Genomic DNA, 14,356 nt, shown 5'->3' with positions numbered 1-14,356 from the left:
AGTCTTTGGTGTAGATGTGTGTCATGGCAAATGCCCCTTTCTTGTCAGTTGTTACCAGTTGTGAGCGTGAGCCTGTTACGTGTAATGGCACATGGTGATGATGATTGCAAGGAGCTGAGCTCTTCCCATTCAAATGACGGCCACACTCATTCGTATGGCCAACAACCCTGTAACCATGTCCCTGAATGAAGTAAGATCTGAGGCAACAACACCATTGCCTACAGGTGCTGTTGAAGTGGCAGTGTTGCATCAAGTTTACATGGTGAAAGCAGGATGCCATGACCATGGACTAAGGGTTCGGGAGTTGGTCTGGTCTGATCAGAAGGTTTAAGATTCGAGTAATGCACCAGGAGGAATTATGTGAGTGGTCTTCAACACCTTCATCCATGGGTCCAGTGCCCCTTGACCAACAAGGCACCTAACCTCACATTGCCTCCAGGGACTGAAAACCTATTCCCTGTACCCTGTGAAAACACTTTGGTTTAAAAGTGTTTGCTGAATGTAATGCGATGTGATGTTAACATTCGAGGCGCACAAGTCACCCGACCACGACGATGGGCTCCACCGCGAGAATGTCCGTCCGGCCCGTGCCCGACAGCGACAGCGACTGGCGGGTGGAGCTCTTGAAGGAAGGGTGGTGGTGATGACCCCCTTGTCCGGCCGCCCCACCCCCACCCCCACCCAACGCTTCCCTCTCAGGCCACGCTCCAGGGTGGTGGTGGTGGTGCTGACTCTCCTCCTTGCCAACAGGTGGCAGCAGCCTCTGCACCTGCTGCTGCTCCTCCTGCGACGCTCCACCACCACCACCACCAGCAGCAGCATCGCCACCCGACGAGGCCACCCTCCTCTTCCAGGGGCACACAGCGGTCATCAGCCGCTTGAGCTCGGCGCGGAAGCTGTGGTTGAGCCAGCAGTAGATGAAAGGGTTGTAGCAGGTGCTGCTCATGGCCAGCCAGTGGAAGGAGAAGTAAAGGGCGTTGTTGGAGCGCACCGAGCGGCTGGACAGCAGCAGCACGTAGCAGTTGAGCGGGAACCAGCAGACGGCGAAGACGGCCACCACCGCCATCAGCATCTTGATGGTGCGCTTGCGCTTGCGGCGCTGCAGGAAGTACTGCTCGCTGGTCACGTCGCCCACGATGGCGTTGGGGCGCCACAGGCGGCGCGCCACGGCTAGGTAGGCGCCGCTGATGATGAGCAGAGGGAGGACGTAGAGCAGGATGAACGTGGCCAGGTCCAGGTACTGCCCGAAGAGGTCAGAGGGCTCGGGGAAGTCGGGCACGCAGAGGGAGCGGATGATGTCTTTGCTGGAAACCATGGCGATGGTGGGGAATCGATGGGGATTGGACACATTATTGGAGGGAGAGAGAGGGGGGGCGGGGCATGAAAAGAACTGTGGTTATTTTGAATCATTCATTCATTCATTCATTCATTCATTCATTCATTCATTCTTTTATTCCATATTTGTTTCATTTCAAATTCCATAGAAAATAAACTCATGGGTTTAAGTCTTAGTTTACAAGTGTCAGCGATAGGGGAGCACAGAGAGTGTTGCAAGCAGTGTAGGGCAAGTTGCCCAAAAACTGTAATACGTTAGTGATTACATGTTACTTTAAGCCATTACACTGCTTTTGCATTACTTTTGTTACTTTCACCAAAATAACTGTAGGCCTGAATATGGATCTGGCAATTTACTGTGTAAATCAAGCTCATGAATCATGACTTTTCACCTCCTGTCCAGGATGTGTTTTGGCAGCATGCGGACTAAAAACTACCAGGAATAGAGCTTTCTGACTCACCACAGTGAACACCATTAAAATTCAGGTCACAGTACAATGCACTGCAACTTAAGTTAGGCACTACTTAGCATTGCAAGTAAATAGGCCAATTACAGAGTTTTGCCCTGTACAGTACAGGTACAGTACAGTACTGCCTTACATTAATGTGTTACAGCAAAAAGTAATGCATCACAGTAATTAATTACTTGTGTAATGCGTTATTTCCAACACTGGTTGCATGTGCCAGCAATAATAACATAACATTAACGGGGGCTGCAAAACATCTATTGCCCTCTGCTCTGCCCCACCCCACAACCCCACCTCAGCAACACCTGAGGTCCCCCACTGACAAAGCCTAACTCAAAGCAAAGGTGTGCTTACCTGTATACGAATGTGAAAAGCTTCTGATAAACTCCGTGAGGTAAAGAGAAAGAGCCACCCATGATCCATATCAGCGCAATATAGATGAAGCCTCGGAAAGTGGAAATACGAGGCCTCAGAGGGTGCAGAATTACCTTCGCAGTCGGAGATAAAATAACAAATCAAACAGGATAGTTAAATTAAATAGCAAATTAATCTGCCACAGCATACAATTTGGAAGCTATGCAAAAACGTGCATGGAAATTGCATTTGCAACACCCCTAAGGCCTCGATAAGGTAATTTAACATAGGTGGGTTTAGTGGACGCTCATTTTCAGCACCACTGGAGTGGACAGCGACTGAACTTCTATAGCTGATAGGGGTGTTGGAGAGCAGCTACTGCTTATGCATAAATAGCCCACAGAATGTCTTCAGCCTACCAATACCAAGATAGCTGATTAAATGACTTCTTAGCCGAAATGAAATGTCAGAGTAAAGTATTTAATTACACATAGAATGAATGACAGCAAAGCATAGCTACTTAATGCAGATATAGGCGACTTCTTGATTAGGCTTCCAATACGACGGCTGTCCATCCATAATCAGCATAAAACATCGTGATCCAAATTCATCATTTATTTAAAAAGGCAGCTGCGAACTTAACATGCATATTCACGCTGCTCCATCGAACTGAGCCAGTCAGTCTGTCTCAAATTAACGCGATGAATCATTCATCGCCAAAGTGATTGCCTTCAAAAATCAAATATGGACTTGGGCAAATGCGTACCTGCCGTCTGTCCAGAGCTATAGCCGTCAAGGTGAGGGTGGACACGTGCAAGGAGCAGTACTGCACGAAGCGACTGATGTGGCACATACCCTTTCCAAACACCCAGGTGCTGATAACAAAACGAACCTATAAAAATATAAAGGGCATAAAAGAGTTTACCAGGGTTAGTCAGAGAATTATATTAGTCAATTTCACTGATTACACAGTAAAAAAAAAAAAATGCAGTGTTAATTCAACACTTAGGCAACAGTGTAAATTTCGGCCCCAGAGTACTCTCTTAAGTGTTGAATTAACTCTGCATTTTACTGTGTAGCATATCATCCAGCTGTCCATGCGCTGTTACTTACCAAGGTGAAGGGGGTGTTGAGTAGGGTTATGAGGATGTCCGCTATGGCCAGGTTGGCAATAAACAAACTAGTTACGGAGCGCGCCTGTTTTTTGTTCTTGATGACAACGTGGCAAACGAGGGAATTGCCGAAGAGCGATATGACAATAATGACAGAATAGGCGACGATCAGCAAAACTTTCGTGGTGGGGTTTTGGGATTCGGCCCCGTATTTTCGCTTGCCGAGTAAAGTCTGCCAGTCCGCCAGGGCATTTTCATCCAAAGTGAATAATCTCGACCTGTTTGACGTAAATGCCAGAATTGCATCTTTTCCCGTTGCGTTTCGCGTGAAAGACTCCATCCTTACGAACTTGTCTGTGAGAACCACGAGAGATCACCCCGACACTCAGAATACTGCCACTCTGCGCCGCGGCATCGCATACCCCTGCTCTTGCTGATAAGGTGCGGAGACAGGAGAGGGGGAGAGGTGCGGTTTTCTCAACGCAAGAGACTACGCACAAACGCGCCCAGGCTCTCCGTTGGCTCTTCGCTTGCCAATGCCAGGCAGATTGTTGTGTGTTCCATTAACATGCCGATCTCCGCGTAACCTCCCTCAGTAACACAATTATCTAAGAGAATAGAAAACAGAAGGAAAATAGTTTGTGACAACAGTTTATGCAACGCTCAATCAAATTGGTCGTGGCAATTTGTTCACGTGAATTTGTGTGCATGACAAAGCTTTTTGGTGGACCCACACAACAACAATCAAGATGCATCTGGCTCTGTTTCACTATACTATTTCTACACATTACACAGCAATGAAATATTAGAAACAGTTGTGGTTAAGAGTCTGAAACCATAGCTTCATTGATGATAGTAAAACAGACACAGTATTTTAGAATGAATGTAGACCTACCACATAGCCAATTTAGTCATCGAATTCAAACATACAGTATCATTTGGTCCCAATTTATTTTTTCAAGTGTGGTATTGGATGAATGAATGAATGAATGAATGAATGAATGAATGAATGAATGAATGAATGTCTTTATTGTCATCGTACAGATGCAAGGGAATTAGTAGTGCAGATGCTCCCAGTGCTTAAAAACAACATAAAACTTTATATATATATATATATATATATATATATATATACACACACACACACACACACACACACACACACACACACACACACATATATATATATATATATATATATAGAGAGAGAGAGAGAGAGAGAGAGAGAGAGAGAGAGAGAGAGAGAGAGAGAGACTTTAAAAGTTAAGTTAAGTTATCTGATGCAACATTTAGTGTGCAGATGGTTTTTGGGTAAAAACTGTTGTACACGGAGCCCTGAACGTCTGCATGATGGAAGCAGCTCAAACAGTTTATTTATATTTATGCAGCAGTGCGAATTCAAATAGTTTGCTGCTAACACTGAAATATAATAGATATCCTGAAGGGATATTCGCTCCATATGCCCCCAGTTCACTGCCCATGCTGGGGAAAAAAAGTCAGATAAGTGTGGGTTATGTAAACCGCAAATGGGTCAGTCATACCCTGCTTTGAATAATTCCATCCAACGAATCGCTGCTCTGGGTAAAGAGTGGACATTGATTTGAGCACAGACACCAAATGCTTTTCAGCAGAATTGACGCTCCAACCATCTCACCTCTACAGACGCTACCTCCACTGGTATAAATGCCAGCAAGAGAAAGCAAACACAGTTTAAAAGCGTCTGCACTGGAGTATAAAAGATGAATCAATAGCACGGCATGGTGTTGTACAACAGGCATAATGGACAATATTGTGGGCCTATATCTCACGCTTGATTTCTTTGAAAGGCAAGATAAAGATGTTGTTGCCCTGCTGTTGGGAAAGCTGGGAAGTTAAAGCTGCACAAGAAATATATGTTGGGTTGAAATCGTTGAGAGAGAAAATTAACATATGGGATTAGGAGGTCCCCTAAAAAGGAAAGTAGATCAAGGGAGGAGGAAGGCACGGCCAGGCTATATTACCAGTGTTCTGCTTTTTCAAAATTGTGCTACCAGTGACCTGTGTTTCAGTGGTTTTATTGCTTAAAGAAATAAAATTAAAATCTTGACCTGTTTATTATACAGAAGGGGTACAAAACACTTCCGTTCATGTGGCTGGGCTTAAATCAGCGATAACGAGCTTGCTGACATGAATCAGGTTGAAGAGGTGGCAAAGTGGAGTCAGTCAAACAAGCTTGATTCAGTAAATGTCAGCAAGACCAAAGAAAAGATGGTGGAATTCAGAAGGCGGCGAAGATGCAATTACATCCCACTCAACAGCAGCTGGTCAATCTGTGGAGAGAGTGGCAACTTTGAAATAGCCTACCTTGCTGTCCCCATCACGGACAATCTTACATGGTCTTTGACGTAGCCTAATAGGCAACATGTACTGTTCTGATGAAGGTCAGACCACTCTTTTTCCTTTTTTTCTTTTCCATTCCTTTGCTTTCCTTTCCTGTCTCGTTGTGTGTAACAAGCTACACTTTCTTGGTAGGGGAACTCAACAGCCAAAGATGGCAATACCCTGCAGATAGCAGTTCTCATATAGCTGAATGCACCACCAGCTTCCCACTCTCTGCACTGCAAGACATACACTCCAGGAGAATACTTCTGAGGGCCCAGAAGATTTTAGATCCGCTGAAGGCTAAATTTGCACCACCATGTGGTAAGAACTGATAGACTCTGGGGAAGTTTTTTTTTTATCCTCAAGCCATTTGGACATTGAACACTCACCTTACTGACTTTGCACTTTTTCACTCCTCAAAATACACACATATCTTGATACATTGCATTGCACTTCACTATTATAACATTATTTTACACAAATGCCATTACATTCACTACACAACCCTCACCCAGGATGCCACCTCACACTGCGACCATGAACCTGCAACGGTGACTGCCATTCTGGCTCAGAGCACACACCTGTACACCCAAACACCAAAGGATTGCCTTACTTCCAAATGAGATAAGTGTCACAACTTTCCCTCTTAAACTTACATGCATTTCCAACCACAAATGAGCTTACAGCATTTAAAGGAATATGTATCCGTGTAGCATGTAACATGCTACACGGATCCATTGACTTTCACTATAGCGACATTCTCCCTCTTTTAACTTGTCTTAAAGCAAGACAATGGCTTAAATGAAAAATAAGACACTTTACCACCTTTATAAACCCTGGCCAACGATTTTAACTGTATTAAGCCCCAAAATAGTGGCATACCCCTTTAAGTTTGTATCTTTCGGCCTCTGTTCAACAGCCTGCCATCCAGCCCAGTCCTCACTGAACACATCCCACACACACGAATGGGAATGAGGTTTATAGGGAGGTCAGTTTACGTCTAACACATGCCAATAAAGTCGGGCAGGAGATTGTTAGTAAGCCTCCATCCAGAACCTCACATGCGCCAGCCTCAGTACTGCTGTATCACACATGATCTCTGCATTGATTTCTATATTGTAAATACTATTGTTACTAGGCTACATACCGTGTCTTCAGATCGGTGTGCCCACATTACATCATGTACAATGAATACATCATTTGTATACCTTTTGTGTCAAGAGACAGTCAGGGTATATGTGGAGCAGGGATGTCAAACTCAGGCCCGGGGGCCAAATCTGACTCGCAGAGCCATTTCATTTGGCCTGCAGATCATTTAAAATCTGTATTACAGTTGGCCGCCATACACCATTAATATAGTAACATAACCTGATGGAATATGAGTGGACCCAGGTCACTGCAACATCTCAACAAGTCATCTAGTAGAGTAACTTCATTGATCCCCGGGGGGAAATGAAATGTCAAGTAGCTTACATAAATACATAATGCCCACATAGACATTTCAAGACACATGTAATACAGGTAATAGTCAGGGAGGGGGGAAAATAAAGACTACAGAAAAGCAAAAAAAAATAAAAAGGCAAATGTGGAAAAACATATTCTGTGAGTTGGGGTAGACAAATGTGCAAAAACATACTCTGTTAGTTGAGGTAGACAGGTTTAACATCACCAGAAATGACTGTTGACAGATAAATCTATGATATAGTACTGTGGTGTGTAGAGCTTAGACAAATAAGGCATAGATAGTATTCAAAGTAGAGCGTAGATCCTGGTAAGGTGCATGAAGACAATGGGTAATATGCTAGGGGTGATACTCACAACATCACCAGTACAGGTTCAAGTGTAATGGGCAGTCAACCCCCCCCCCCCCAACCACACACACACACACACACACACACACACACACACACACACACACACACACACACACACACACACACACACACACACACACACACACACCAAGAGGTTTCCCTGCCTTGGGCCAGCTCTGGCATCTCAGGCTGTCCAGTCCCCAATGATGATGTCCTTCTTAGTGTCCTTCTGTGTGTTGTTAAAGGTGACATATTAAACCCCTTCATACAGCAGTTAGAATTGGTCTATGAGCTATACAGAACACGTCCATGAAGTTATTTATTCAAAATCATCAGAACAACGAAGTTTCGCCAGCTTGAAATCTTGTCAGCGCCAGTCACTTCTAAATTGCGCCGTTCTGCTCGGTCGAATGTTGAATGGCCCATGGAACAAGGGCACAGAGTCTGTGGCTGAACAGACTCAGCTGGTTAGTGAAAGTGGTGAGAGTGGTGCCTGTCCAGGCGTCCAGCGTCTCTCTTTCTAATGCTACCACCCCAGCACGCCGCAGCATAAAACAGCACACTGGCCATGACAGACAGGGAGGACATAAACAGAAGTCGGCAGCAGACATTGAAGGACCTCAGCCTTCTGAGGAAATAGAGCCGGCTTTGACCCTTCCTGTAGAGTGCATCTGAGTTTGTGGACCAGTCCAGTTTATTGTCAAGTACTAGTGCTGACAGTCTCCACATTCTCTCCCCCAATAGAGACAGGCACCAAGGGCGGGGTGGATCTCCTGAAATCAACCACCATTTCGTTGATTTTGGTGGTGTTCAGGAGCCGCTGATTGGTTTGGCACCACCCCACGAGGTAGTCAATCAGTCCCTCAATCTGCTGTACAGCAGAATATGTGCAGGTACATTTTAAGTGCCATATATGATGGAATGATTGCTTGTGAAAATATGCCTTCAAGAACTGTGTGTGTGAATGCACAATTCCTCACATATTTTGAATTAGGCCTATTGTTAATTTGAGTTTCACACCCTTGATGCATGCAGAGGGTGGGGGTTAGGTAGTGAGAAGGTGTTGCATTGAATATTTGACTGCCATACCGATACAGTTAAAGGAGTATGCCACTATTTTGGGGCTTAATACAGTTAAAATCATTGGCTGGGGTTTATAAAGGTGGTAAAGTGTCTTATTTTTCATGTTAAGCGTTGTCTTGCTTTAAGACAAGTTAAAAGAGGGAATACTGTATGTCGCTAAGCTAGTGAAAGTCAATGGATCCGTGTAGCATTTTAGCATGCTACACAGATCCATTGACTTTCACTAGCTTAGCGACATGCTAACCAAAAATAAGCAATACAAAAAAACTGTTTTTACTATTGTGCGTCATGTGTGAAACAATCAATTTTTTGTGTCAAGAATGAGAAGATGATGAGCAAGGGATTCAAAGAGGGAAAGTTCAAGCAATAGAGAAAATGGTTCAGCCAATAAGCTGTCATCCTGATCCAAATTGAGGGAAAACCCTGAAAAATCTGTTTTCTGCTAAAAAAAAAAAACCTTTGCATTTACCACTTTTTGCTACACATGGAACACCACCATGACCTAGTTTCCTAACTTCGTGTCTGCAATTTGCCACTATATAACTGTAATCAGCATTCTGACCTCCACATGAATAGAACATCAAAAAAGACAGTGAGACCTCGGGTGGTAACTTGACAGGTAATTTTAGACAATTACAGTTCTCCATCAAGGCGTTCAACCCCCTTGTCTGCTGAGCGCAAAGTGCTTCCAAAGTGTGCAATTTTATTAATTAAACAGCCGGTGCCATTAGTGAATCACTATTGCCCTGGTGATCTGTGATCAACACAATGGAAGGAGCGAACTTGTTTGGCACATACAGTAAGGCGGTGAAAGGAAAAAGAAAAAGGTGACTAAAATAGAAAATGAGAGACCGAAAGAATAGAAGAGAATAATAGAGAGAGAGGCAGAAAGAGTGACAAAAAAAGAACTTGTGAAAAGGCCTGGACCTTACACAACATGCAATCATCTGCTGGAGTACTCTCTCGTAGAGTACACACACTGCTGTAGAAGAAAAAAAGTAACCATTAGTGGAATGTACAAGAAAGCTGCCCAGAAGGTGAAGAAACTTGTCTAAAAGTGAATTAGGCAAACCAATGACGCACGTTTCTGTTGGTTTAGTCTGTTGCTTCTGTTTTTATAGCTTCCATTTGTTAAGAACAATCTTTATGAAAGAATAATCTGCATTCAAGAACTGGTTGCGTCCCTCATTATTGAGTCTCTAGCTGTGCCTTTTTGAGCAAACCAAAAAACAGCATCATGGGTGTCTTTGATTTCTCCATACAGTATTTTCAACATGTAAAATGCAAGATGAATGTACAGTATGAATGTGTGTTTGTCAATACAATGAGTAGACTGTCAGTAGTAAACGATGTGCACAATTATGCAACCTCGGGGCTATAATCAGACAAATCCACAAATTCATTCATTCATTCATTACCTCCGCCAAGTTTTCGGTCGCTTTTGTCTGTTTGTTTGTTCGTTTGTCTGTTTGTTTGTTTGTCTGTCAGCAGGATAACTCAAAAACTAATCAACGGATTTGGATGAAAATTGTTATGAGTTGAGTTGTTGGCAATGACCCAAGGAACAACTGAATTCTGGTGGTGATCCGGATCACAAACCGGAACCAGGACTTTTTTTATTTCTATTTTTTAATTTTTAATTATTTTCTATTTTTAATCTTTATTCAACCAGGAAAGGTCCTGTTGAGTCACAGTGAGTCTTCTTCCAGGGAGTCCTGGCCAAGAGGCAGCAAGTTTAAAGTTACAAAAGAAAAACACAAAAGACAAAGAACAAGACTACCGAAACACTAGACAAAACAAAAAACATTACAAAAAGTCTCACATTTCTAAGATTGAAATCTAAATAATAAAATGGTAAAAGAAACATAGACCTGTGAGCACCATATTCAAAAGCAATTACAATGATCTGTGAGAGCTGATTTTAAAAGATTTTAAAAAGTATTTACAGGTCTCTCCTAGTTCAGTTCTTATTGAGGGTGTGATTAACAGTATTTTATTTGTAGACCTTGTGCAGTGACTTCTGATGTTATAGGTCAGCAGATTTGAAATACACAGGGGCAATTTTCCAATTATTTCAAAGTAAAAATCAACAAATGAAACTTTCTCCTGAGAGAGAGGGAGGACCATAAAAGATCCTGTCAGCAGGATAACTAGAAAACTACTGAAAGGATTTGGACGAAACTTTGTGGAGTTGTTAGTAATGACCCAAGGAACAAGTGATTAAATTCCGCTGGTGATCCGGATCACGAACCGGAACTAGGACCTTTTCAAAGATTCTTCACCATTGCTGGCCTATAAATCTAAACGCCCCTAATGACCACAAACTGAATTGTGGGACAGGGCAAAACATTCCAGCTTCTAACCCCACAAAAAGAAGGCAGACAGACTTAAAATGAAAAGAGGATGTAACATAGTAAAATGTTCTATCAAGTAGCTTCCTTGGCGGGGGTCTGTGTTCTCTGAGTGCTTCTAGTTCATTCATTCATTCATTCATTCATTCATTCATTCATTCATTCATTCATTCATTCATTCATTCATTCATTCATTCATTCATTCATCAATTCATTCATTCAATTTGTGCATATTTGGGAAAGTGAGGAAACCCACACCAACAACCTCAGGACAAATCTGCCCAAATGTTGGCGTCAACCTGGCATTGACATAAAAGTGCATTACATGGGCATGGTAGAAAGCCAGTCAGAAGACCAGCTCCAACCTCGAGGCTGTAAGTCAGATAAATCTGTAAACATGTCAGGGGCATGGACTTGGAATTCATATGTATATAAATAGCCATTATATGGGCCTTCACCACATCAGGGGAGAAAAGACCTTACTGTATATTTTCCGTCACTTTCAAACTTTTCCATTTGTGAACTCTTTGCGCTTTGGACGCCCACAAACTCGTTGGTGGTTTAGAGCATCTCATGTCCGCCTTCTGTGGCAGTCAAAGACACAATTAAGATCAGCTGTGTGACATTTGGAAATACCAAAGGATAATGAACCCCAGCACTCACGAAAGGTTAAATATGTTGTTTTGCACAAGTGATTTTTGAAGTGTCTCTCATTTCCCCGCTGATGTATATTCATTTATTTATCTTGAGCAGAATCTAGAAAGAATCTCAAATGCACCAACACGATTTAGATACACCCTTAATTGTACTGGAACCTTGTTATGTTGCATTAACCCCTTGGCGCAAGCCATAATTATGACCTTACTGTCACCAAAATTGTAATTGCTATGTCTCAATCTGTTACTTAAGGCTTTCGGTAATGTCATAGATAGGCTGTTATGATGTAGTTGAGTAGCTTCAGCAAATTGTGAATAGGCCTGCCGACGAGCCCATCTGCAGTAAGAGATACTGAGTAGGCCTAAAGTGTAACAAAGTGTGTATACAATATGTAACAGCACTGTGCCTTAGGGCAGGGGTATTCAATTAAATGTTGACGAGGGCCAGTTTTTCAAATTCCTCCTATAAAGGGGCCGAACTATACGTATGTATAATGGTTGCCGACTGTCAAAGAAAAAAAAAGGGAGACTTCATTGAAGTGGAGGGTCCAGGGCAGGGGTCCCCAAACTAAGGCCCGGGGGCCGGATGCGGCCCGCCATGCCCCTTTGACCGGCCCTCCACCTCTCTGCACCTCACCATTTGAACTGGCCCAAAGAACCAATCCTCTCAGAAAAAAATAGAAATAATAAAATATTTTAAAACATTTTATTTTGTTCATCAACAGGCCTTCCTACAGTTTAATTTTCACTAACCTAGTGTCAATCACCTAGCCTGGTGAACCAGCGCCACCCGCTGGACGGCAAAATGTTTTGTCTACGGGTGGGTCTGGCCTCGCATAATGAGTCAATGAAGCCAGAATGCCATGAATCTGGCAAACCAATTACAACGCAAAGATGTGTTTTTAATCAAAGCGGGCAGGGTTTTGAGGGAAGGTTGTTCTCATCAACAATCTTCGGATGTATTATGCATCGAGGCCAGACTAAATTAGACATCCATATTTAGTCTGGTTTATCAGGCTATCAATCACCAGAAGTTTCTTGTCTTGACAGCTTCTCATCTCACTGTAATATATACAGGCCTACCATTTCTATTGTATCACTCATAAACTGTCAATCAACATATTTTTCTAACCTTTCCATGCTATTTTTACGTGGTTATTAGAAGTTAAAAGGAATACCTGTGGTATTTCAAACTGAAAAACATGTCAAGTACTCACTTCTTTTGCAAATCACATGTAATGATGAACTATTTTGTGCTAGAAATTATGGCTTTAACAGGCAGTGGCCTAGTATAGAGCCCACATGATTGATCCCAGCCCCTGATCACAGTCAGGAACGATAATATGGCCCCCAGAGAAAAAATGTTTGGGGACCCCTGGTCTAGGGGTACTCCCGCAGAAAGTTTTGCATTTCTTAAATGTAATTTCCTGCATTTTAACGTCCCATGTCCCGTTTCAGCACAATAACGGAACCCATACTTGTATCTCTAAATTCAGAAAAAACATTCTGTATTTCATGGGGCTTGTGGGGGGCAAGAACCTTGCTGTCCAAGGGTCGCATCTGGCCCCAGGGCCGCCATTTGAATAGCCCTGCCTTAGGGTTAGGGTTAGGGTTAGGGTTAGGTACACTGTAAGCATGTCATAATACATCTTGACGCATGTAGTGGCACAAAAAAGACAGTATAAAGTGTTACCCTTGCTTTACTTCTGCAAAAAAGACAGTTTAAAGTGTTACCATTGCTTTACTTCTGCAAAAAGGAGTTAGGTACAAAAAGTCAAGATCAGGGCTACTGTACATCAACTGACAGGACACGTCACACTCAAGGGCAACGAGATGCGCATGTGAGACAAAAAAAACTACTTTTTCAACTGAAATCTCTGCACATGAAAATCTGAACAGTTTGCAGTCAAATACAGACTTCGACATTGTGTGACCGACCTTGTGTGAAGGCTGAAAGCGGGGGAGGAACAGCACGACACAAAGACAGAAAGAAACATGAGATACACAACGAATGAAAGAGCCCTCATTCCTTTTTTTGCATTAGATGGAAAATGAATTTACTCATATCTCAGCCATCTCTACAAAACAAGGAGCTTGAAATTACAGCTCGAAAAAAGCATGCCAAAATGTGAATTCTGGGGAAAAAACACAACAGCGGAAAAAAATCTGACCATAGACTGGCTACCAAGAAACACTTTAGAGGAAAATTTGAATTACGTATGCAAAGATGGAAAAATCCCACTCATTATCTGCCCCATGTACTGTATGCATCTTTGCACACGAAGTGACAAGAACTCGCAGTAGCTACATGTGAAGCTGCAGTGGGCCATGCGCCCATTACCTGGAACAGGGGCGTAGCAGCAAATTGTGGGCCCTATGTGCAATCAGCTCCAATGGACCCCCCAGCCATATACGTATATTCTACATAAATTAGACAGTGTGGGGCCCCTATAAACACAGGGCTCTGTTGACTCAGTTACACTTTACCCCCTAGTACGACACCCCTGACCTGGACCAACGTCAGCCATCCAGACACGATCCAGGGAACATCCAGGTATCACCGCGGCACTAAAGCACTCAGGTGCTTCACCTTTGACACGGCTAACGAGGGAGGTAAATGCACCCTAATGAGGCAAACACGCTAAATGGAGCCTATCACACACAATTCCTGTCTGACACCCCACTTATCTACATCCATGGATGTGTTTGCTCATGATACTTCTCTTTTCCGCTGAGCAAGCAGGAATAGGAGCCATGCAGGAGGGCCATGGAGCGCGCTGGAGCGCGATGGCTGAAGGGGGTATATAAGGCCTGTGCTCCTGT

General features: G+C 43.2%; 1 protein-coding gene across 1 annotated transcript; it reads right to left on the bottom strand.

Moving 5' to 3' along the window:
* Positions 1–538: 538 nt before the first annotated feature.
* On the bottom strand, positions 539–3,608 carry LOC134451846 (G-protein coupled receptor 83-like). The gene is made up of 5 exons (XM_063202244.1): positions 3,270–3,608; positions 2,923–3,048; positions 2,157–2,290; positions 815–1,304; positions 539–784 (listed from the first exon to the last, which is right to left on the bottom strand). Exons 1-5 carry the CDS (start codon positions 3,606–3,608, stop codon positions 539–541), a joined length of 1,335 nt encoding a protein of 444 aa, XP_063058314.1.
* Between the last annotated feature and the right edge of the window lie 10,748 nt (positions 3,609–14,356).

Source organism: Engraulis encrasicolus, chromosome 7, assembly GCF_034702125.1.
Source record: "Engraulis encrasicolus isolate BLACKSEA-1 chromosome 7, IST_EnEncr_1.0, whole genome shotgun sequence".
Taxonomy (NCBI): domain Eukaryota; kingdom Metazoa; phylum Chordata; class Actinopteri; order Clupeiformes; family Engraulidae; genus Engraulis; species Engraulis encrasicolus.
Note: the sequence above shows the minus strand (reverse complement) of the source record. Positions and strands in the feature narration are given on the sequence as shown.

Excerpts from the sequence above, each read along its gene's own strand:
- LOC134451846 (XM_063202244.1), bottom strand. The coding sequence starts at position 3,608 with ATGGAGTCTTTCACGCGAAACGCAACGGGAAAAGATGCAATTCTGGCA. Across the intron at positions 1,305-2,156 it reads CTTTTCACATTCGTATACAG|CAAAGACATCATCCGCTCCC; the intron begins GTAAGCACACCT and ends CATGGTTTCCAG. Across the intron at positions 785-814 it reads CGTCGGGTGGCGATGCTGCT|GAGGAGCAGCAGCAGGTGCA; the intron begins GCTGGTGGTGGT and ends GGAGCGTCGCAG.